The sequence below is a fragment of the Hipposideros armiger genome, unplaced genomic scaffold (assembly GCF_001890085.2).
Source record: "Hipposideros armiger isolate ML-2016 unplaced genomic scaffold, ASM189008v1 scaffold_332, whole genome shotgun sequence".
Taxonomy (NCBI): domain Eukaryota; kingdom Metazoa; phylum Chordata; class Mammalia; order Chiroptera; family Hipposideridae; genus Hipposideros; species Hipposideros armiger.
The window spans coordinates 2,049,843-2,075,919 of record NW_017731682.1 but is presented as its reverse complement, the minus strand read 5'-3'; the positions used below and the strand labels follow the sequence as shown (position 1 = coordinate 2,075,919).

General features: G+C 39.0%; 1 protein-coding gene across 1 annotated transcript in view; it reads right to left on the bottom strand.

Moving 5' to 3' along the window:
* The window catches only part of GALNT8 (polypeptide N-acetylgalactosaminyltransferase 8), a gene marked incomplete at its 3' end in the record, with an annotated part of 30,040 nt that extends 10,525 nt beyond the window's left edge, over nucleotides 1–19,515 (bottom strand). The window contains exons 1-3 of the mRNA XM_019660972.1: nucleotides 19,308–19,515; nucleotides 14,470–14,734; nucleotides 1,721–1,887 (exon numbers count right to left, since the gene is read on the bottom strand). Coding sequence (XP_019516517.1) covers nucleotides 1,721–1,887; nucleotides 14,470–14,734; nucleotides 19,308–19,515 — 640 coding nt within the window. The remainder of the gene's footprint in view (nucleotides 1–1,720; nucleotides 1,888–14,469; nucleotides 14,735–19,307) is intronic.
* Between the last annotated feature and the right edge of the window lie 6,562 nt (nucleotides 19,516–26,077).

The window sequence follows — 26,077 nt, the reverse complement described above, 5'->3', positions numbered from 1 at the left end:
TTGGGAGCAAGCCAGTCTTGTATCTTTCGATTTCACTGTTCTACAGGAAAAAGACTCCAATTAACCCTTATCTGCTCCTCAGGAATGTAGAATTATAGAACCATTGATTTTTTTTTTCATAGAAGAAGTTATCTTCAGTGGTCTTCTAGCTTAGCCCTATGAAGAAGCATGAGGCCCAGAGAGGTGAGCTGACGTGCCTCAGAACATCTCACGGAATCAGGGAATCAGGGTCTCTTCAGATGTCTAAAACAGAGGTCTTTCTAATTAAGCTTCTATTTCTTGCTTGAAAACCAGGTGTGCAACTTGGTATCAGTCTCCCTGCCCAGAAATAAGTGAAGTCAGCCATTCTCTTTTCTTTGTTTTTTGGTGGAATTTTGCTTAGGAATTGCACCTTCTCATTTTTTGTGCAGTTATATTGGAAGGACAAGAGAGGAAGGTATTTAAAACATGAAAAAGAGTATTTTTAGTGTCTGAAAATCCAAAAAAGGAGGTTTAAGATGTCATTTGTCTTTTCTCCTTGAGTCAAACTGCCCCTGATTTGAAGCTGCAATAACCTCTCTTGTACTTAAAGATCCTCAAAGAAGGAACAAATTAGTCCTGCATTTCACAGCACTTACTATCAGAAATTTCTTCCTTATTGCTAGCCCAAATCTCTGTTTTTTTGACTTAATTCTAGTTTCTTTTATTTGGTGCCCCAAATTACTAAAACTAAAAGTTAACACTTGCTGAGAGGTTACTATGTGCTAAATGTTATTCATAATCAGTGATCACAGTGGCTTGAGCTAGGGCTCTAGACTCTGAAGTTTACGGTCAAATCGCAATTCTTTCACTTCCCAGCTGTGTGAAGTTGAGCAAGTTCCTTGACCAGACTCTGCCTTAGTTTTTTGCATCTGTGAATTGGGCAAAAAAAAGTGCTTCCTTTCCCATGGCGTAATTCTAATAATTGAAATAGTTAACATGTGTAAGATGCTTAGAAAAAACAATGTTAGCTATCATTATATCTCATTTAATTCTCATTACAGTCTATGAGAGTTATTTTTATCAACATCTGTGTTTTGCACATAAGGAAACTGGAGCATTGAGAAGTGAAGTTACCCAAGGACACAGAGCTTACAAGGGAGGAACTTGAATTCTAAAACCAGGGAAAGTGAGGACTGAGGTCCATCCACTATTTCCCACTTCTCTGTGAGTCCTCCTTGGGTGGGTTAGACCAGGGTGGGGAGGGGGCATGCTGTGAGCAAAAGGCATTGTCACTGAAAAGGTCTCAGAATCCAACGCTCCCTTTTTCTCTGGGCTTAATTACCTGAGAAGATTGGTTTTTTTCCCCATAGAGGATGATTCTGAATCCCTTCTTGGTATCTGAGACCCTCCTTTGGACCCCCCCCCCTCACTCTCTCAGACCCCTCTCATGGTGTATGGACAGGGCACAGGTGGCTTTGGAGTCACACAATCCTGGGCCTGACTCAGTGCCATCGTGCCTTGCCATGCAGTTTGGGCACACTATGTGCTCTGTCTTCATCTGTGTAATCAAGATGCTGATCCTATATGACTGTGTGAACATAAATGTGCCCAGAGCCAGCAGGCACTCGGTAAATGATTCTTTTCTCTTTCCTATATGAGGAGCCCAAAGTGTCCTAAACACTAAGCCAAAACCCCTTTCCAGCTGAGCACAGTCAATAAGTGGTTGCTTTTGCTACCATTCCTTGATCAAATTGCTCACCATTTGAGCTAAAATCATCCACCAAGATGATCTCCTTCAATAGTCGCGAGGGGGTCCGGTTGATGACACTGGCGATGGCCCGTTGTATAATGGACAGAGCCTCGTTCATGAATATGAGAATGACACTGAGGGATGGGAGCTGTGACGAATATGTCTTCTGAAGGCACCTACAAGAGACCATTTTTATAACCATGTTACTTTTTTAAATTACTTAAACATCAGTATCTAATATACCCCTTCACTACATATAATGTGTATAGGTGTAGATGTGAACAAACACCATTTCCATCTTTTTGTTCTTTCATGCTGTGACCCTTGACTGACCTCACTGTCCTTAGTAAGTGTATCAAAGCCTTTAGTTAATAATTATCTGTGTTCCTTAAAATGTAGCCATATTTTTTTTTCTGCTAGTAACAGCCAGAATGGCATGACAAGTGAGATAAATATTAAACTGGTGACAGAATTGATTATAAACAATCACAAGATCACCAGGAGGTATGGCCCCTGGCACTACTACAACCTTTGTCCCTTCATCGTATCAGTCATTAGTACCCAAAATTATACTACAAAGTACTGTAACAGGAGTCTGTTAGCCGAGAATAATCTGCACAGAATTGCTGGGTCATCTCTTCTGCTCCAATGCAAGCTTCCCATTAAGTAAATTACCCTGTTATATTCTGTTATATTCTATGGAGTTGCCTGCTTCATTTATCAGTCTTAAGAGACCTTCTTGTTATGGCGGCCATTACACTTTTGCCCCGTGATGAGACATAATGTTATAATACCAATCGATTCCCCAATTCCCCGAGCTCATTAGGAAGGGAAACCCTTGCTTATCATAGTAGCAAGATTATGTATTTGTTTATCCAAAATTTTCCTGTTATGGGGATAAAATCCATTTCTTTTTTATTAATCTCCAGTAGACATTTCCACCTAAACATTCAACATACCCCCCAAAGGAATTCTTATATCTCTCCCATCCCCAAATTAGCTTCCTTGCCAGAGGCTTTCTTTCCGTCATTGCCATCACCCTTTTCCCATGTTCTCAGACCTTCACTCATTTTTGACAGTCTTTTACTTCACCACTATAGAGAGGTGGCAAACTGCCCCCAAAATTGTGCTTGATACATTTTTTTAAACATCATAATTTACATTTATTAAGTGTTTATCATATGCTAGGCACTGGCTTACTCTTCTTTTTAAAAATATTTTTATTGCGATAACATTTCACATATGATAAAATTCACCCACTTAAAAGTGCACACACAATTCAGTGTTTTTTATAACATTCAGAGTTGACCAACCATCACTACTATCTAATTTTAAAACACTTCGTCACACTAAAAAACCCTCATACCCATTACTAGTCACTCACCATTTCTCCCCAACCCATTCTACTTCCACCTACTTCAGCCAGAGACAACCACTAACCTAATTTTTATCTCTGTAGAATTGCCTGTTCTGGACTTTTCATATAAATAAATGGAAACATATAATATGTGGTCTTTTGTGACTGGCTTCTTTCACTAATATAATACTTTCAAGGTTCATCAATTTTGTAGCACATATCAGTACTTCATTCCTTTTCATTGTCAAATAATATTCCACTGCATGAATATGCCACATGTTTATCCATTCATCAGTTGTTGGACATTTAGGATGTTGCTACTTTTTCATTATTAATGCCACTGTGAACATTCTTGAACAAGTTTTCATGTTGGCATCTGTCTTCATTTCACTTCTATACATACCTAAGATTATAACTGCTGAGCCAAATAACTCTATGTTTAACATGTGGACCCCAAGAAGAAAGATTCATTTGATGTGAACCCTAAAAAGGAATTTACCTGCTGAGGTGGACTCCCCATAGTCAACCAAGGGCCCAAATTTTATAAATAAGAGACTAGTGGCCATTTGTTGACAGGGGATTCTCACGTACTCTGTACACCAGGAAGAACCTCAGACTGAACCCTCAGCTTCCCGCACTGTGCCCCACTTTGCCATCTGAGTTTATGACATCTGAGTCAACCATTACAAGGAAAGCCTGGTTTTATTTTTCCATCGACAGCCTGAGACCTTCCCTGTTGAACCTGAAGTACACTATTTGGATACCTCATTTACATAAATGGACTTAATTGAGAACCTGGGTGCAAACTTTTGCTATAAAAGACTCCCTCCCCTTTGTCTCAATGGAACACAGTTTAGGTTGCTACCTGAATCTGTGTCTCCTGAGCTGCAGCTCCTCTCAAATAAATGCCTTTTATTCTTTATTACAGTCTATAATTAATTTTGATTTACAAACAAGTTGATGAATTGCCATACTGTTTTTCAAAGTGGCTGCACCATTTTACATTACCATCACACCAGTACTGAATGAGGGTTTAAATTTCTCCAGATCCTGGACAATGCTTGTTATTTTGATGTTAGCCATCCCAGTGGTTGTGAAGTATTCTCATTGTGGTTTTGATTTCCATTTCCTTAACAACTAATGATGTTAAGCATCTTTTAACTGCTTCTTGGTCATTTGTATATTTTTTTTGAGCAATGTCAAAGTCTTTTTTCATTTTTAACTTAATTATTTGTCTATTTATTATTGAGTTGTAGGAGTTATTTATGTATTCTAGATTCAAGTACCTTATTGGATACATGGTTTGCAAATATTTCTCCCACTCTGTGAGTTGTTTTTTACACTTTCTTGATGATATTATTCGCAGCAAAAGATTTTTCAGTTTTGATGAAGTTCAACTTTCAATCTTCTCTTTTATCACTTATGCTTTTGGTGTCATATTTAAAAACCACTGCCTACCCCATAATCTCCAAGATTTACTCCTATGTTTTCTTCCAAGAGTTTTATAGTTTTATCTCTTACATTTACACGTATGACCATTTTGAGTTAATATTTATGTATGGTATGGTGTAGAGTTCCAACTTCATCTTTTCTGCATATAAATCCCCAGTTATCCCAACCCATTTGTTGAAGAGCCTATTCTTTCCTCCATTGAATTATCTTGGCACCTGTAAAGAAGAAAAACTCTCCTGTTTGCCTTTCTCTCTACTCACAGCACTACTCACAAAGAAAACTTCAGTGACCAGATGTGGGGGTGGGGGTGGGGGTTCCATATAAAATAATTCTGTGACACTATTTGGGTGCCCCATAATTTAACTTAATTCTGATACTACCTACCTGAAGCTGAAGTTAACATCAGATCCCACAGGTCAAGGGTTCAGGCCCACAAGACTGCCCCTCTCCCCCATCCCCCCCACCCCTCACCACAACCCACTACAGAGGGCAATCACAAGTCTAGGTTGTTACCTGTGCTTCTGACCCACTGGCTATAAAACCGAGGTTCCCAGGATCACCTGCTTGGGTCAGATTAATTTGCTAAAATTCCTCACAGAACTCAGGAAACCAGTTTACTTACTAGATTACCAGATTTTTACAAAGAATATGAAAGAATACGAATGAACAGCCAGCTGAACAGATACACAAGACAAGGTCCTGAAGGGTCCCAAGCACAGGAGCATCTGTCCCAGTGGAGTTTGGGGTGCAGCACACAGCTGGCACGAGGATGTGTTCTTGTTCACCAACCCCAAAGCTCCCCAAATCCCATAGTTCAGTGATTTTTATGGAGGCTTCATTCTGTAGGCATAATTGATTAAATTATTGGCCAACTGTGATCACATCTCTCTCCAGGCCCCTCTCCCCTCCCAGAGGCGTGGAAGAGCTGAAAGTCCCAAACCTCTATCTAATCTCAAGGTTGCTTAGTTTTGCAACTAGTTCATACCCTCAGGAGCTTTTCAAAAGTCACCTCATTAACATAAACTCAGGTAGAGTTGAAAAGAGCTTGTTATGAATAACAAAAAATACCTATATCTCTCTTCTCACTTAAGAAACTCCAAGAATTTTAGGAGCTCTGTGCCAAGAACATGGGCAAAAACCAAATATATATTTCTTATTATAAAAGTTTATTTCTAGATATCAATCCTATTCCACTGATCTATATGTCTATCCTGAACCTTGTCTTATTTTCTGTAGCTTTGTAGTAAGTTTTGAAATTAGGAAAATATGAGTCTTGTGACTTTTTTTTTTTTCATGATGTTTTGGCTATTTGGGATTGCTTGCATTTTCATTTGAATTTTTGGATCAGCTTGTTAATTTTCACCCAAAACTCAGCTGGTATTTTGATAGGGATTGTAGATTAACCTGGAGACTATGGTGGTCCCCATTTACCCACAAGAAGTACTTTTCAAGACCTCCATTGATGCCTGAATTGTAGAAATATATATAATGTTTTATTCAATGGAACAAATTTAAAGATCTAATTAGCTTTTGTTAAGAAATTCATGAATTGGGCAGCATCTCATCTAGCAACTAGGAGTGTGCTTGGAGGGGTTGTACAAAATGGAAGGTTTTTATAGGAAGAAGGGTGGGGCAAGGGAGCTACTAAAAAAAGAAAATAAAGCATTATTTTGGGGCAAGGCCACCTTTTCTTTGGGGGAAGAGAACAGGAATGTTTTTATCATGCAGATTACCTCTTCTTTCTCTAGGGCAGGGGTCGGCAAACTTTTGAGACAGAAGAGCTGCCAGGAGTCAGCAAACTGCGTGTGGCTCCTGAGCCACACGCGGCTCTTTGGGTACATACATGTGGCTCTGAAGTAAAATTGAAAATGAAAATAAAACTATCATAGTTTCATTTATAAAAATTTTAAAGGACATTATTCACATAATGGTGATTATGTAAAAATATATTTATGGCCCTCGAATAATTTTTAAATTGTGAGAAACAGGATTGGCTCTTTCAGGGGTCGGCAAACTTTTGAGACAGAATGTACCCAAAGAGCCACATGTGGCTCGCGAGCCACAGTTTGCGGACCCCTGTTCTAGGGGATGAAGAGAACCCACATTTTACTGATGCTTGGCCAGAAAATCTCAGACTGGTTGCTTAAGATTTCATTTCTGGGAGAGGTTGAAACTACAGTTGGATCAGGTGTTAAATCTGGGTTTGATATAATAAGCTTTTAGCACCAGTGACATCAGTTTGGGCCTGTGGCTTTTTTCTTTTAACACATACATATCTATGATAAAGTTTAATTTATAAATTAGACACAGAAAGAGATTAACAGTAATTAATAATAAGATGGAACAATTAAAGCAATACAGTATAATAAAACTTATGTGAATGTGGTCTCTCTCTCAAAATATCATATTGTACTGTATATACAATGTCAATACGCTGGACAAAGGGATGATTCACATCCTGGGCAGGACAGAGCAAGTTGGCACAAGAATTCATCACATCACTCAGAACGTCATGCAGCTTAAAACTTATGAATTATTTCTGAAGGTTTTTATTTAATATTTTTAGACTGTGGTTGACCTTCGTTGACTGTGGGTAACTGAAATCGAGGAAAGAAAACCACAAATGGGGTGGCAATGTGTTTATGTGTGGGGGGGCTAGTAAGGGGGTGCTACTGGACAATGAAGAAGAGCAAGTAAGCAGGGTTTCCAGACAGATCTGTATTCACGTCACAGCTCTGTCACTTTCTATCTGTATGACCTTGGGAAAGTTACCTACCCTTTTTGTGCCTCTTTTATGGAATCTGTAAAATGGTTATCTGAAAACTGGTATAAATCTTACCAGTTTTCCACCTATATATGGTGTAGGTACATAGACACCTACTATGTGTCTCCTTTATTACTTATATTATTATCACACAGAACACTTCACTCTTGACACTTCTGGTAAAAACATTTGTGGGAGTTTTTCCGTAAAGCAATATCTCTGTGACACTAGCTGAGTATCCAATGGTTCTGACAGTACAAAATTCAGATATAATTCTGACAGTATCTACCTAGAGATAGCATCAGATTCCACAGGTGAAAGGTACAGTCCCACAAAACTGTCCCCACCCCACTTCAGATACCAATCACAAGAAGGTGATCTCCAGGTTACCCATAACTTCTGTCAGACTTGACCACAAATCAGAGGCTCTCAGGACCCCCTCTTCAGGTTCAATTAATTTGCTAGAGCAGATCTTAGAACTCAGGGAAACACTTACATTGGTAAATTTATTAAAGAATATAATAAAGGTTATAAATAAACAACCAGGTGAAGAGATACATAGGCCAAGGTCCGGAAGCGTCCCAGGCACAGAAGCTCCTCTTCCCGTGGAGGTGGGGTGTGTCACCTTCCTGGTATGGATGTGTTTTCAAATCTGGAAGCTCTCCAAACCCTGTGTACTATTGGGGTTTTACGGAATTTTCTTCATGCAGGCATGACCAATTAATTCCATATTCAGCTGCTCTCTCCTCTCTGGAGGATGGGGGGACAAAACTGAAAATTCCAAGCTTCTGGTAATGTCTTGGTCTTTCTGGTGACCAGCCCTCATTCAGGAGCCCACCCAGAGGAGTCTCAGTAGAACAAAAGATGCTCGTAATCTTATTACTTAGGTATTTACAAGGGTTTCAGGATCTCTGTGTCAGGAACCCAAGCAGAGACCAATATATATTTTCTACTATCTCTCAATAGTATTATTATGAAAGTTAAATGTAATAATGTGCTTAACATGCTCAGAATAAAAGGAGTGTTCAAAAAATGTTAGCTGCTCTTATTACTAATGTGGTGGTTCTTGTAGTTATAATTACTACTTGAAGAATAACACCATTCACTGAGCTAGGAACAACCAGAGGAGAAAAAGAAATGGATACTTTCAGGTTTGGCCACGTTGAGTCTGAAGTGCCTCTGAGTCACACAATGAAATTTGCTAGCAAATCACTGCATACAAGTACATATATGGTCCCAGAGATGCAGATGAACAATATGGATTAGCAAGATGTGAATTTGGGTGTCATCACCATGTAAGTACGGTTGATTCCTAAGACTTGGATAAAATCACTCAAGTTACATGCAGATAATAGCCTTGAGCTAAAGCCTGATGAGCATCAATATTTAAAGCTGAGACAGAGGAGCCTGAGAGAACTTAAAATTCTTTCAAGCTCAGTGGCAATTCTTAGTGTCTAGTACAGAGTGGTTATATGATAAATATGCATTTAATTGAGAGTAGAATTGATAATTACATTAAACTGAAAGCTGATTAAAACTGCTCAGCTTCTCTTCGCTCTAATCCACATAATCCAATCAGATTTTATTTCCTCCGCCCAGCATCTATTTGAATATTTTCTTCTCTGTATTCTAAATGCTTTCACAACACTTCTCTTATGCTCACCCCACATCCTTTTCCCCACCTTATATGAAGAAAGGCAGCAAATGTGGCTCCTGCAGTTCCAAAAAAAAATGATCTCTCCTTCTTCCTTGCTTCCTAGCACTGTCCTATAAAATGTTCTGCAGTGACAGAAATGCTTTATATCTATATTGTTTATTATAACAACCACTAGCCACATGTGACTATTGAGCACTTAAAATGTGGCTGTGTAACCAAAAAACTTTAAATTTAATTCAATATTATTTTAATTAAATTTTAATTTAATTCAAATTTAATTAATTTACATTTAATTAGCCACATGTGATTAGTGGTTACCATATCAGGCATGCAGGAAACTACTGAAAATATGTATTGCTTGGATGACATCTAGAGAAACTGATCATTCGAAATTCCTTCCAACACAGAAGCACAGTAGCCCCCTCCACCACTTTTAGCAACAAGAGGGCACAATGGGAGAAATTAAGTAAGTTCTAGGTGTTAGAGTTAGAAAGATAAATTTTATGCATATCACAGCTTTGCCTGAAACAGGGCGAATAAACTAATATGTACACATGCAAACAGGCTATAAGCAATTTAGAAATATATTCTTACACTGATCATGGCACTCATGCCTTAGGGATTTCCCAAGGTGAGTTATGCTAACAGTAAGGCCAGCTTTCAGAGTGTACAGCCTGTGCAGTCACACAGTCCCCACACTTAATGAGTTCACTTGGCTTAATACTCTGCTATCACCATCTTGAAATTCTTAAATAATGTTTTGAATAAAAGGCCCCACATTTTCATTTTGCACTGGGCCCTGCAAATTTTGTAGTTGGTCCTGGCCAAAGCATTTTGGTGGACTGCTTATTAGAGATTAACTATCAAACGTATGTCTTTTCGTGTGTTTGTTTGTTGGTATTCAATAACTACCTAAATTCAATAAAGTGACTGACTGATTCTCCAGTTCCAAACAATACACTCCTGCATAGCCTTTCTCTGGTCTCTGAAAGGTAAAGAGAGGCCATAACAACAACATGAGAGCTCTCAGGGCTAGCATCTTTCTGGTGTCAGACAGCTATTCAGGAAGCTGGGGAAACCTAATTACTATAATCACTTTGACATCTGGTTTAGCAGGAAGCTGGATTAAATGGCATAGAAAGTTTATTCTTTTATAGTCTTTTAATTCAAGAGTCTCTGTCATAGCTCTGATTCACTAAATTATTTCTCTCTCAAAGAAAGTCAATGGAATATTCTTCCTATGGTTCTCTTAACCATGGAGGTGGTTTCCAGAGTGCTTTTGCTCTGAGATGCATATACGTCTGAATTACATGGAGTTTTTATGGACAGCAGGGAGAAAGAATACTCATTTGGTTTATAAATATCAGCTGTGACTCAGATGCTATGCAAGTAAATATGGATAATGGATACATACATATTTTTTTATCCACAGTAATACTTTCTAACAAGCAGTTTCATGAGTTAATCCCTAAAGAACCAACTGATCCCACCATATTCTCCTCATACTTAAAGACCTAAATTATGTAACCAACGCAGGAGAAAATGTATTATGTCCTACTTGCCTCCTGGTATGCAAGTGGCAAATACTGACACATGTGCCACCATTCTCCCCTTGCATGATGGCAGGCATCTCCAACAGATCGTGGCACTCATTCCTGGACCACAAGGACTCAAAATCTTCCCATCACAATACTCCAGGTAGTCACTACCAATCAACTGGTGTTGACATGAAAGATGAAATTGCAGATTATATGTTTCACAACTCCCAAAATAAATATTCATACTCAAAAACAGCTAGGTACATCATGAAGCTCAATAAACCCCAGGTATAATAATTGTAGAGATAGATACCCAGACACATCATAGCCCAAATGCTGAAAGCCAAAGATAAAAAGAAACTGTTGAAAGAAGCAAGAAAATAACTTATGACTTACAAGGGAACCCCAATAACATTAATAGTTGACATCTAATCAGAAGCAATAGAGCCAGAGGGCAATAAGATAACATATTGAAAGTGTGGAAAGAAAAACAAACAAACAATAACTATCAACCAAGCATCTTTTATCTCATATCTTTCAAATATGAAGGTGAAATAAAGATACTAGCAGATAAACAAATGCTAAGATAATTAGTTGGTAGCAGTCCCACCTTACAAGAAATATTAAGTTCTTTAGGCTGAAAGCAAGTAATCCCTGACAGTAATTCAAATACACACGTCCACACACGAAACAATGAGCATCAATAAAGGTAATTGTGTAATTATAAAAGACAGTATAAATGCTTATTCTCCTTTGTTCTCTTAACTGATTTTAAAAGCAATCATATTTTTAAAGAGTATAACAATTGTATTGTTGGGCCTATAACATATACTAATTTAATATACTTGACAATAATAGCACAAAAGAGGTGGATGAGAGCAAAGCTGTATTGAAGTAAGGAAGTGGCACCAGATGGTAAATTGAATCACAGGAAAAAGTATAGAGAATCTGACATGGTAAAGAAAGAGATAAATATAAAAACTCTATAAATTTATACTTTCCTTTTTGCTGACATTTAGTAGGCATAAAATTATATAAAGTAATTATAACAGTATATTTTTAAGTTGGTATCATACATATATGTAATATGTGTGACAAAAATAGCAAAAAAAGAGGAAGAATAAATAGAGTTATGCATGCACAGCCTTCCTATATCTCATTGGACTAAATCTAAGTTGACTGATAAATTAAGATGTATGTGATAAGCCCTAGAGCAACCACTAAAAAATAACTATGAAAATATACTAAAAATCATTTTAAAAATTATACTGTTGCATTAGAAAGTATTCACTTGATGTAAAAAGCAAGCAATAAAGGAGGACTAGAGGGGAAAAATGAGACATTAAGAAACAAAAATAGAATGGCAGACATAAATCCAACTATATCAATAAAACATTAAATATCAATGAATTAAACTACTCAGCCAAAAGGTAGAGATTGTCACTTTGTATTAAAAAAAAAACAAACCAACTATGTTTTGTCTTCAGAAAGCACACTTTGGATCAAAAGATACAAATAGGTTGAAAGTAAAGGATATATCATGCAAACAGCAAAAATAAGAAAGCTAGAGTAGTTATACTAATATTAGACAAAATAGATGTTAAAATAAAAATTTTACTAGTGACAAAAAAATATTTTATAATGATTAAAGGATCAATCAGGAAGTTATGGCGATGATTAAAGGATCAATCAGGAAGATAAACAAGGAAATGAAAAACTTATAGAACACTGCTAACCAACAGACATCTATTAGCACCCTACCCAACAACAGTGGAATGCTTTCAACCACACATACAACGTTCTCCAGAAGAGACCATATGCTAGGGTATAAAATAATCCTCAGTAAATTTAAAAAGATTAAATTCATGCAAAGTGTGATTCTCTGATCATAATAGAGTGACATTAAGGACAAAAACAGAACAAGTTTGGAAAATTTACAAATATGTGTAAATTAAACAATACATTCCTAAATAACTATTTAGTCAAAGAAAAATATCACAAGGAAAATTAGAAAATACCTTCAGATGACTGAAAAACAAAACACAACATACCAAAACTTATGGGGTACAGATAAAGAAGAGCTTCAAAGAAAATGTATAGCTGTAAACATCTACATTAAAAAGAAAAAAGATCTCAAATCAAAATCTAGCCTTCTACTGTTAGAAAATAGAAAAGAAAGAGCAAACTACATCCAAAGCAAGCAGAAGCAAGGAAATAGTATACATACTATTTATGTAGAAATGCATAAAATAGAGAATAGGTATAACAATAGAGAAAGTGAGTAAAAAGCTGGTTCCTTGAAAACATCAACAAAATTTACAAACTTAGCTAGAATAACCAATAAAATAATAAAGAATACTCAAATTACTAAATTCAGGAATAAAAATCAGGCTTTATAGAAATAAAAAGATTATAAGGGAATACTATTGTATAAACAACTATCTGCCAACAAATTGGAAAACTTAGATGAAACGGGCAAATTCCTAGAAAGACACAAATTACAAAACAGACTCAAGAGCAAATAGAATTCTGTATACCGTATTTGCCGGCGTATAAGACGACTGGGCATATAAGACGACCCCCTAACATTTCCACTCAAAATACAGAGTTTGTTATATACTCGCCGTATAAGTCGGCTGTGTGCGATTTTGCGAGTGTGGTAAAATCGCATAACAGCAAAATCGCATAACAGCCGAGCATACACCCAGCAGCGCTGCTGATGCCTGAACGGTATGTGGAATGAAGTGGGCGGGCATCGGGAGGCCACTATGGCACGGGGCAAGCACTATGGGCAGTCTATCTGAAGTGTACCTGGCGTATAAGACGACTCCCCACTTGGAGGCATATTTTTCAGGGCCAAAAAATCGTCTTATACGCCGGCAAATACGGTAGATCTATATCAAACAAAGCGATTGAATTACTGATCAAAAATTACCCACCAAAAAAAGGCCCAGGCCCAGATGGCTCCACTGGTAAATTCTACCAAGTGTTTAAAGAAGAATTAATACCAATCCTTCACAAACTTTTCCAAAATATAGAAAAGAAAAAAACACTTTCCAACTCATTCTATGAAGCCAGTATGACCGAGATACAAAAGCAAACAAAAATGTCTCAAGGAAAAAACCTAAACATCAGTATCTCTTATGAATAGAGACACAAAACTCCTCAACAAAAAACTAGCAAACTATTGGGTTGTTGGAAAAGTCATGATGCATTTTTGCAACGAAAAACATGGAAAAAATACGTCATGACTTTTCTGACAACCCAATAAATCCAGCAACATAAAGAAACAATTATACACCATGATCAAATGGAATTTAGGCCAAGAATCTGAGGTTTGTTTGACATTTTAATATTAATTTATGTTTTAAAATTGATTATGGTGATGGTGCTCAACTCTGTAAATATGCTAAAACCATTAAACTGCACCCTTTAAATGGATGGATTTTATGGTATGTGAATTATATGTAAACAACAGTGCTATTTTTAAAACTTACAAAGGAGGACAGGAGAGGCAGAAAGAGACAAAACAATGGGAATAGGAAACAGAAGGAAAAAGGGAGGGGAGACTGTAAATTAGAATTAATAACAAAGAGGAATCCAGAGAGCTTGAGGAAAACACCAGGGGAGGAAGAGGAGCTGCTAACTTCATGGAACTTGCACAAGTCCTTTCTCTTTCTCTGTCTGTAAAATTATGAGTGAGACCCATCATATCAGCATTCTCAAGAATTTATGTTTCTCTGACATCTGCCCATCTCCAAGAGACTGAATGTTTGCACCAGTTATCTTCTCTGAGCTGCCATTATAAGATGGATTAAAAACAAGAACTCTGCTCAATCAGCCTGCCAGAACTTTCTACGCCCAGAACCCCTTCCCTACCAATTTCCCATTCCTTCAACCCTCTTTCCATCCCTTGACTTTCACTGCTCCCAAAGTTCATCCCCAAATTAAATTGTGGTCTCTAGAAAGCCCACCGTCAGTCCATCCTACCTGGAATCTCGCGTGTCTGGGATGGGACGATTGAGGGGTAACTGGTTACTGAGATAAGCATTGTAACCAAACTTCTGGAAGAGGTCCTGGGCCGTTTTCTGCTCAGCCTCAGAAAGATCCTCCCCCCACTGCTTGAAAAGCGGTGAGTCTGGGAAGAGTTTCTCTCTAGGTTTGTGCTTCTCCTTCTCACTCACTTTGGCTTCCACCTTCTCCAGTGTGTTGTCCACATTTTTTTGTTGCTTCATAGACAATTTCATAGTTTCTTCTGCAAATGAAGGCAAGACAAAACACACTTCAGCCAATCATTAGATACCTGGGTGTTGCTTTGCATTCATATTTCCTTGAAATGTTTTCCTTTCCTGTTTCTAAAATTTGCAGAGGATGTGATGGGGAAGTTGTCAGTCATGCCAGGCTGTCCTGGCATGGCGTGCCCTAGAACACACCTCTCCTTCCAGCTCTATCAGAACTTATCTAACCCGAGTCCCACGCCCTCAGAGCTCCTCCAGGAACTGTGATCTGAGAAATACCTACATTGACAATAAAGACCAAGAAACACATCAGAATCATCTGTTGTGATTATGTAAAAATGTAGATATCCAGGCTTATCCCCAAATCAATGAAATCAGAATCTCGGGGTCTGATAAGGGTAGGAGAAGAGGTCAAAATCTGCACTTTTAACAAAATCACTGAGTTATTCTTTTGTACTATAGACTTCGAGAAACACTGTACTATACACTATCAGTGGCTACCTCTTCCTGACTATGTGACCTTGGCCAGGGGACTTGTCTTCTTGTGCCTTAGGTTTACCAAGTACCTCAGAGAGTTGCTGTGATAACAACATGTATTAGTACCTGTAAAGTGCGTGGGGCCTGGCACACAATAAAGTTTGGCTATGATTCTGTTTTCTCTGGCTTCTCTGTTTCCTCTGCTGGCGGGCATGGGGAGAGGTGAGGAAGAGTATTGAGAAGAGTGGAAAACTTTAAAAAAATTGTTATGATAAGAAATAGAAGTGAGTACTGACTTGTGAGACACGGAAGCACTGAGGGTCGGGGAGAGGCAGGCTGAGGCGTAGCTCAGTGATGTCAATTTCCCCACAGTGCTCAGCACTTGAGTGAAGGTGCAAAGAACATGGGCAGTTGATCTCACACAATGTTGTGGGGGTCCTTAGGAGGATACAATAGAACAAGTGTGCAATGCAGTTGTGGATATTGGCAAGAGAAGTGTTGGAGAAATGCACTGTTACAGGGAAAACTGAATGCATATACTGCAGTCGTGAGACTGTGATCAACACAGGACAGCATACACTTGTCATTTCAGAGGTGAGTGCTTCTGGGTGATGACACAGTTTACGATGCACCTTAGAAGTGTTAGGTGGGCTGGAGGCAATGGACTTTACACATGAGAAGGCCAAGGTGTTGAATGGGTCATCCATAGGACACTCCAGTGGCCCAGGCTGATAGCAGCTTTTGTGGCAGAGACAACTGAGCCAGGAGCCATTGCAAAGTCTGTAATGAGTGAGAAAACTTGTCAGGCAGAAATGTTAGCAAAGAGAGCGCAGCCAGGTTTCCATAGTAAGGTAAAGGGCTATTACCATAACTGTCCAACTTGGACCAAACCTAGAATTGATTAGTATTTCCCAAGCCCAGCATTGATTATGAAACTCCCAAATGGTAATCGAGGCACTCCACAGTAGGGATCTACTTAGTTCCTACTAACCCTCCCCTAAACCCACACTAAATTCCAACCAGACTGATAAGATCACCATTAGTCCATCTATACCTTCCTTTAAGTTGAAAGAAAGCACAGCTTTTCTTCTGATAATGATAGCCCAGAGGCACCGGCTTGGCAGGGGACAGTCCCCTTGTGTGAATTTCCTCTAGTCAGATACAGCCTGGGGCCCCAGAACAGGGCCTGCTGAGCATAACATGGCTGAATGTCAGCTACATACACAGCCCCTTAAAGGGATGCAGGAAAGTCCCACTCCTGGGAGGAGGACACACTTGGAAGGTGGTATAAAAATGGTCCCATGAGGAAAATCAACTATGGAAGTGCTTAAAGCAAAAAGAGGCGGGTCGAAGCAAACTCGGAAAGAAAAACAAATGGCGTATCTTTCAAAGAGGACGCAAGTGAAGACTGTGTATATTCACTCAGGTAGGAAATAAAAGTGAGAGCAGAATTTTTATGTTATTCCAAATTGAATAGCATTTTTATTCAAACTCTTTTATACTAAGCATATGGGGGTCACAGGGTGGCCTTGGGCTCTCCATTCCTTTAAATTCCCCTGTGTTCTTCTTTGGGGAATATCTGGTTTTTCTCTTTTATTCATTGCTGTCAGTGGGAAATTGCTTGGATCTGGACACCCTAGAGTCGATTTGAGGATGTAAGTGCAGAGTCCAGCAGGATGGGCTAGTAGTGTCACTAGACCATCCCTATGCCTTAAAATGAAACTTACCAAGACCCAAGGGGGACACACCCAATGAATGGCACTGCCTGGTGGGACCTTTAAGAACCTCTGTGGAAATTCCAGAAAATTGGTGTAGAATCATTAACCCGTCCCGCAACAGAGATATCATTATCATTGTGTGTTTGCTTTTGCTCTGTGATGGTTTACATAATATGTCTACATATCCTTATTGACTTATGATTTTCTTCAATCTTCTTGGAGGCAATGAGCAACCAGGATGATTTGTGATTGAACAGGCTTTCAATTTCAGGAAGCCTATCAGGATAAAAATCATTTATGATCTGGAAACAGGGTCCAGAAGACACTTTGAAATTCATCTCAGGTGGTCAGGAGTCCCTGACGCCACATCATTTTAAAGTGAATAATGTGGAGAGCATCAAAAATAACAAGAAAAGGAGGAACTGGTCATTGCAAAGAGGGAAAGGGAAGTAAACCCCATGGCTCCAGAGGACTTCTCGAGGTGTACAGTGTTCCAGCTCAAGGAAAGGGACTGTAGGCAGAACCCCTGCTATGTAAGGCGCAAGGAGGCTGAGCCAGTAGGATGAGCCCTGGGGTTGGGTGAGAGTCCTGGTGTGGCCTGGTGTGCTCTGTCAAAGTGTGACTGCTCGAGTATACAGGCTCCTCTGCGAAGCTGCACTGAGCATATTTGCAAATTAATGTCAACCCGGTCAGATGGGCTCAAAGCCAGGGCTCTGGAGCTGATAATCCTCCTTTTGTTTCATCTACTCTCTTGTCCTATATCTCTTTTCCCTTCACCCCTGACTGTCTGTCCTCTGTCCTCTCCTTCCTACACTCATTCATTCATTTACTCATCCATGTAATTTCTCTGTGCCACGCACAGGGAAGAGAGTGGTAAGGCTCTCTAGGAGACTGTCATTGAACCAGCCATTAATGAAACTTGCCTTTCAGAAAATTGTACCATACAAAATGCGATGAGCCTCCTGAGGGGGAGTGTAGACGGTGCTAGGGTGCTTTGTGCCTCTTCTCTCACCCCCTCTCATGTTCCCTTTCTCTCTTGTCTCCAAATAAATGCTTTCATTCTCTTACCTTGGGCTCTCCTTTCTTTGCTCCTTCTCTGTCCACATCTCTTTGGTCCTCTTTGGTCCCCTTTCTCCCTCTCCCTTTCCCTAATTTCCTCTTCCTTTTTCTCTTCTTGTCTGTCCTTACATCTGTCCCTCTGTCTCACCCTGAACCAGGACAATGTTCTATTTTCATTTTAAAAGACACTTCCCCCAACTCCAGCCCTCACATGCACACACCCTCACATCTGTGCAGTCACTTCCCTGCTCACACATCCAACCTCCTTCAGGAGCACAAGCATTTGATCCTTGTCACTTGTGAGCAGGGGAAACATGGCTGCTTCTCCTCACTGGAGTCAGAGGCTGAGACACATAAAAATCATAAGGGATAGAGTTTCATGGTGAGCCAGAATCGAAAGCAAACCCAGATCTCATGTGAAGAGGCTAAAACTTGGTGGACCTTGAGGGCATTAAGCTAAGTGAAATAAGTCAGACAGAGAAAGACAAATACCATTTGGTTTCAATTATATGTGGAATAAAAAAACAAAACAAAACAAAACAAAAAAACAACCAATAACAACAACAAAAACACCAGAGAGAGAAAGAGAAAGAGAGAGAGAGAGAAAAGCTCATAGATACAGAGAGAAGATTGGTGGTTGCCAGAGGTAGGAATGAGGGATAGGTGAAATGAGTGAAGGGGGTCAAAAGGCACAACTTTCAGTTATAAAATAATTAAGTCCTACAGATATAACGTACAATATGGTGACTATAGTTACTAGTGCTGTACTACTGTATATTTGAAAGTTGATAAGAGAGTAGATCTTAGAGGTTCTTATCACAAGGAAAAAAATGTTTATAACTATGTGTGGTGATGGATGTTGGTTACACTTATCATGGTGGTCATTTCACAGTATTATAAAACTAATATACTATATGTCAATTATACCTCAATAAAAGAAAGAGGTTAAAATTTAATACACTTCAGTTCATAGAGCACCTTCTGCATATATTTCATAACCCTGTGACATGGAGATCTTCTTATCTCTGTTTACAGGTCAGGAGCCTTAGACTGAGAGGCTCCAGGTCACACAATAGTGATTATATCTGGATTTGATCTTAGGTCCTTACAACTCCCCACTGGTTCCTGATAGTATCTCACAGCAAAGTGGAAGTGAGGTTTGCCCCAGAGATTGTCACCTCTGTTTAACAGCCCTGTTAAACATGATGAGAGTGTGACCTCTCATTCATTTTTTTCTTCACACCCCTTTTTTCTAAGTGTCCATAAACACACACACACACACACACACGCACACACATGCACACACCATCCCTCCAAGTCAGTGTTATGAACTTACTCAGGTGCTGCAAATCCAACTCCAAGTGAGAGAGTCTCTTTATCACTGTCCCGTTCCATTCCGACAGTGGCAAATGAAGCTCCTTTTGGAGACTGCTCAGAATCAACCTTTGTAAAGTCGCTTTGGTATAAAATAATAGGAGGAGATTGCAGGCTATAACCAGAATCAGCCCAATGCAGAAAACTTTGCAGGCATTTTTCCTGAGCATCTTACTCTGTCTCCGGCTTTGCCACTCCCTGCGGGACTGAGCCTGTCACTGGCCACGCAGGCTGAGACGTGTCTCCGCCGGCCGCATAGATGACACCTTGCCTGCTGAACCAGATGTTCTCCGACTGGGAAAGCTGTCACAAGCTTCCTGGCTTTTCGCTGAGCAGCGTCAGGTGTGTGGGGTGTGCGATGGCAGCTGCCCAATGACCAGCAGCTTCCCTGGACACACCTTGCGCACTCTCGGAAGCCAGGTGAATGTTTGTTCCTGGAGCTAGCTCCGACTGCAGGGTGGGAGGCTTTTCTCTCTATATTCTGTTTCATTTGGTTTTGGTTTTAATGTTCCTTCTCCCTGGTGAAAATCTCCTGAGAAACTCTCTGACAGGGCATGTAAGGTCTGTTTCTCTGAGTATAGAAGAGGTAAATAGTACGAGTAAAGAACACATGAAGTGGGAAGTTTCTGTACCATACGCTTTTTGAGAGCAAGGATCACATCTCAGGTGCCTTTCCATCTAACTCTACAGGTCTTGAACATTGTAGATGTGCAATGAATGTTGATTCAACAAACTTGAGGAGAGATTTTTCTGCTGGTTCTATAAGAAGCAGGTGGATGAGCTGGAGGGAGCGCAGGGAGGTGAGCCTCAGGCGATGGCCCTGCCTCACTGATCTCTGCCCTCGGCCAGTCACCTGCACACACAGGTTCTGCCCTGCTCTGGCTTCCAGTAATGCTTCTGCGTCCACGCCTCACATTCACTATATGTTTTGGACAAGTCATCTAATTATCACCATTGTAGATTAAATGCTTAAAATTGTTCCCTCCCAATTTAAAGTTCTCAGGCTAGTGTTGGGTCCCTCCATAATCATATCTCCCACCCTGTTCCCGACCCTTGGACTCCTTACTAGGTCTCCAAACACAACACAGGAAGACAAGAGCTTAGGCAGACATTAAAATAAAGAAATGTGACTTTAGAAAAAAAACAGGTAGAAGGAAAGAGAACAAAATGAAAAGTAATGAACAAAAATGAACATTTGTTTGTTTGTTTGTTTGTTTGCTTTTCACCAGTCTTTCCCATGTTCTCACCTAAAAATTAGATTCAAAATAAATTAAAAATGCACCATCACTTCCATTTCTGAATCAAAATGGAGTATACCACTTATCTCTATTCCTCCTCACAAAGGGCAACTAAAAACTCTAGAAATTATATATAAGAGGACTCTGAAAGGTGGAGAAAAGGGGGCAGACCAGCTAAAGATCTCAGGACCCAAGGAACAACACAGCTGGGTTTTTTTGCCTAATGTATCCTAGACTGAAGTTGCCAAACTGTAAATGTCAACAGGAAAAGGCAATAAAAACCTCAAGAAAACCCTGCTTTCTCTCTAGGAGGAAGGAACAGGAAAGGGGCAACCTAGCAAGACTGAAAACATTCAGGATAACTGCTCTATTCTAGTCAAACACCACTGAAAAACTTGCAGCTCCATGCCTATCCCATTAACAAACACCATATGGGAAGACTTGACTTCCACCCTCACCCCCAGCTGTGACAATGTACCTTTCCTTCATCCTCCTCTAGAATGGTGGCTTAGTAAGGAGCCATAATTTTTATGCCATGATGTCAGTAAAAGAACAGTAATGAAGTGGCTCTCCCTCTCAGCCAGTTGGAGTCAGTAGAGGTGTAGTGGGGAACTTGAACTTCCTTTCCAACCCAGCAGTAAAGGTACACACACCCCACCCCCAACCCCTGTCAATGGAGGCAAATTGGGAAACCAGGACTTCTACTCCCACCTGTCAGTAACAAGGTGGCATCTCCCTTAGCCCACCAGAGCAGTGTCAGAAAGTTAAAACAGAAGATTTAATTAAGATCCAGGGCTCATAACATAACACTCAGAATGTCTAAGATGCAATCAAAAATCACTTGACAAACCTAAAACCAGGGAAATCTCAACTTGAATAAGAAAAGCAGCAGACACCAACACCAATATGACAGAGATGTTGGGATTGTCTAATAAGGATTTTAAATCAGCCATCATAAAAATGCTTCAACAAACAGTTTGAACATACTTGAAACAAATATAAAAATAGTCTCAGCAGATAAATATAAAATATAAAAAAATGAATAGAAGACATAAAGAAGAACCAAACAGAAATTTTAGAACTGAAAATACAATAAAAATTTTAAATCAGTGGAGGAGCCTCAATAAAAGAATGAAAAAGATAGAGAAAAGGATCAGGGTACTTGATTAGAAGATAAGTAGAACAATAGGAATTACCAAACCTGAACAACATAGCAAGAACAGACTAAAAAAATAAAAACAGAACCTAAGGCTATAACAAAAGAGTATTTCATCAGAGTCTCAGACGGAGAGGAAAAATGTGAGGCTAAACAAGAATTCAAAGAAATAGGGCTGAAAATTTTCCAAAGTTGGCAAAAGACATAAACCTACAGATTCAAAAATTGGAGAGAACTGCAAATAGGATAAGCTCAAAGAGATCTATGCCAAGACACATCATAACCAAACTTCTGAAAACTGAAGATAATGAAAAAATTTTGAAAACAGTGAGAGTAAAACAATAGCTCACCTGCAGGGGGAAAAAAAAAAAAGATTTTAATGACATCAGATTTCTGATCAGAAATCCCAGAGACTAGAAGAAAGTACCACATTTTCAAGTGCTGAAAGAAAAGAGTGGTCAATCGAGAATTCTATATTCAACAAAAATATCCCTCAGGAATTAAGGAAATCAAGCCATTCTCAGACAAAGGAAAGTAAGTGAATTTGCAAAGATACTCTAAAATAAAGCCTACAGAAATATTTCAAAATGAACAAATGACAAAAGAAGGAATCTTGGAACACCCAGAAGAAAGAAAGAAAGAAAGAAAGAAAGAACGACAGAAAAAGTAAAAATCTTACTAAATACAAAGATTTTCCTTCTCTTTTTGAGTTTCTAACTTATGTTTGACAGTTGTCACAAAAATTATAACATTGTCTGACTTGGTTCTCAAAGTATGTAAAAGAGATATTTAAGACAATTGCATCATAAATGGGAGCAGGTAAAGGAACTTAAAAGCAATAAGGTTTCTACATTTCACCTGAACTAGTAAAGTGATAACACTAGTAGACTGTGATAAGTTATATAGGTATAGTGGTGATGGAATCGTGCTCAAGTATTTTGATTGTAGTAGTGGTTGCATGAATCTACATGTGTGATAAAATGACATACACATACGGTACCAATGTCAAATTTCTTGCTATTGCACTGTAGCTATATATTATAAAATGTATCCATTGGGGGAAGTGGATAAAGGTACACAGAAGTGCTCTGTATTATTTTTGTGAATCCATAATTATGTCAAAATTAAACGTTTTTATTTTTAAAAAACCACTATTTCGACCCTGCTTATGTTGATTACTTTCTGAAATTATAAACTTTTTATTAAAAACACACAAAAGTTACCTGTGGAGGCGACAAGGGCTGAGAAACTGAGGGATAGATGTAGGAAGTAGACTGACTTTTCACTGTACAATTTTTATGTATTTTAAATTTATATCATATTACACGGATTGTCTATTTTAAATAAATAGAATAATTTAATAAAAATTTGCATTGTAATCTCAGAAGTTCACTCAGCTAGAGAGAGCAACTATTTCTTTCCCTGTAGTCTTCACTTGCTCCAAAGGGGCCATGTGAATGTCTGTAGGAATACTAGGTGCCCTCATGTGTCCAATCACTGCTTAGAACACTGGGACAGTGAACCTCAAATCTTTAAGTTCATAAAGAGCACCTGGGTAGTTTGGTAAAAATGCAGGTCCCAAGTCTGCAGATTCTAATTCTATGGGTCTCATGGGACCTAGGCATCTGCATTTTAACAAGTGCCTCATATGAATGAGCTTACATCGCTGCCCCAGAAAGCTCACAAATCCATGGAAGAGATGGACTGATTTGCAATCAGAGTGAATGTGATTAGAACCCTGTAGGAGACACCAATGTGGGCCAAGGGCCACAATAGGGAAAGTGAATGTTCAGCCTAGGTATGTGGCATCTTGAAAGGTATGTAAGTTTTAGTCCCTCCAACAGACGGGGCAAGTGTAAGGAAGGTTATGAGAATAAGGAAGTACAAATATTTTAATTGGGACAAATAGCTCAGGGTGATCAGAATGTAGAGGTGGTAACTGGCATACAAATAATATGATCTGTTGACTTCATTTTTGTTTATAATAGTATAAAATAATCATAATAAGCTGACCTAAATCTCCAACCACAAGGGAATAATTTCTGATATGGTAATGGCTAAGTAAATTATGGTACCTCCACTCCCTAGAATATTAGAATATTATGGGCAGCAAGGAAAGACTGTTGGAGAAAGTATGGATGTTATAGTAAGATAGTGATTCTGTTACTCACTAGCCAGGTAAACTAAAACAAATTATTATATTTCAACTCTGTCAACCTAATTTTCCTTATCTGCGAAATAGGAATATATTAACACTCCTTTGCAGAGTGGTTGTGCGGTTTAAATGAGATAGCCTTTGTAAAGGGCCTAGCATATTCAATAAACATTATATATTATCATTGCTGTTGTTTTTGGTAAAAAAGATTTTGAAAGCCATATTACAATATGAAAAACTGCATATAAAAAATGCTAAGTGAAAAAAAACAGGCTAGAAAATTGTTTAGGTGGCCCAAGCTTCCTAAATGGGTTTTATAAGAGTCCTGAATAGTGACACAGTGCCACTGACAGTCCAAATTTATTTGACCCTTACCATGTCTACTGCTACAAGATTCTAGGCCCCTGCAAAGACTCTTACGTATTTCTGAAGGTCCCCTGTTGGGTCTTAGAAGTAGTATAATGAGCATCCATGTAGCATCATACCTTTTCCTCCTTAGCCCCATCAGCAGGTAGTCTCTCCACCAAACAGCAAGCTCTTACAGTCCACCCTACTCCTTCTCTAGAATACCGAGGCCCTTACTGCTTCAGAGGATATATTCACAGGCCCCTTAGAGGTGCCCAAAACTATGAGACATCTTTCCTGGAAGGAAACAGTTGGGGGTAGGAAGATTCAAAGCTAATCTTTCTTGTATGCCATTGCCTTATAAAGTTTGTAGTGAAAATAACTCTCCATTTTTACCCACAGACAGTGCATGTTTTTTCTACCTAGGATACAACTATAATAGGCATTGGGAAGGACGTTGAGGCAGAGATCATCCAAATGTCACCTATCACACCTCATCAGAATCACTTCTCCCTCAGATGATGAGGACTTTATATCTTCCCACATGTGTCTGCCTGACTCCTTTCCTCAGTGTGAGTTCTTTCCCAGGAGGCACCTGGCCCTTAGCAGGCTCCTGCTTGCCTACCCCACCACTCTGCCAGATGTGCCCAGCAATGGCACAATGGCTAAACCCCAGCAATGAGCATGCTTAGAATCCAGGTGGGAGCTGCCCCCTACCCCAATATATGACCATGATTACAGCAATATTGGAAAGAAAACCAATATGCAATGTCTAGGTTCTCCAATACAAGGAATCAGTGTACCTTAGAAAAATAGTTGATTCTGGCACAGGAAAAATATAAGATGAACCTGAAGCATCTTGTAGTACCAGAAGTAAGGATGCTTAAAAGAAAGAAAGAAAGAAAGAAAGAAAGAAAGAAAGAAAGAAAGAAAGAAAGAAAGAAAGAAAGAAAGAAAGAAAGAAAGAGAGAGAAAGAGAGAGANAGAGAGAGAGAGAGAGAGAGAGAGAGAGAGAGAGAGAGAGGGAGAGAGAGGAAGAAAGAAGGAAGGAAGGAAGGAAAGAAGGAAGGAAGGAAGAAAGGAAGGAATGAAAGAAGGAAGGAAGGAAAGAAGACAGAAGTACAAGAAGAAAGACGAAGAAAATATGCTGAAATGATAAGAATGGTTGTATTAGTACTAGTATAGGCAGTTAATTTACTTTATCTATTTTTAAATTATTCTCTAATATTGTCTTACCAGCTTCATACTGGGAAACATATATAAATTAATGATATTCTAAAGTAAAATAACTGGCTACCAGATGGTAGCCATCTGAAAATAGAAGCTATAGGGAGAGGAGTAGTGCAGAGGACTCTGAAGTTTATAGCTTCAGCAAATGAGTGGTTGGTAGTGCCCATAATCCAGGGAGAGAATAAAGGGAAAGAGTAGATATGGGGAGAGAGGAAATAATTAGGTCAACTAAGCATATGTTTCATTTGAAAAGTCTCTGCAAGATCACATACAAAGGTCTGACAATTAAGTTCGGGAATTCAATGAGTGCTACATACCTCATTGCTGAATATCACTAGGGTCACTTTCTAAGTGCTCCCCTTGGGAAGTCATGCACAGATGCCAGCATCTAGTACGCCCTCCAAAGCAATTTTGGAAATTTTTCTGGAATGACCATCAGAGCTGTCGTCGTATTACCCTTGATGCCCTGAATGTCATCAAAATATCTTCCTTTCAATATTTCCTTTATCTCTGGGTAAAGAAAGAAGTCATTGGGGGACAGATCAGGTGAGTAGGGAGGGTGTTCCAATACAGTTATTTGTTTACTGGCTAAAAACTCCCTCACAGAG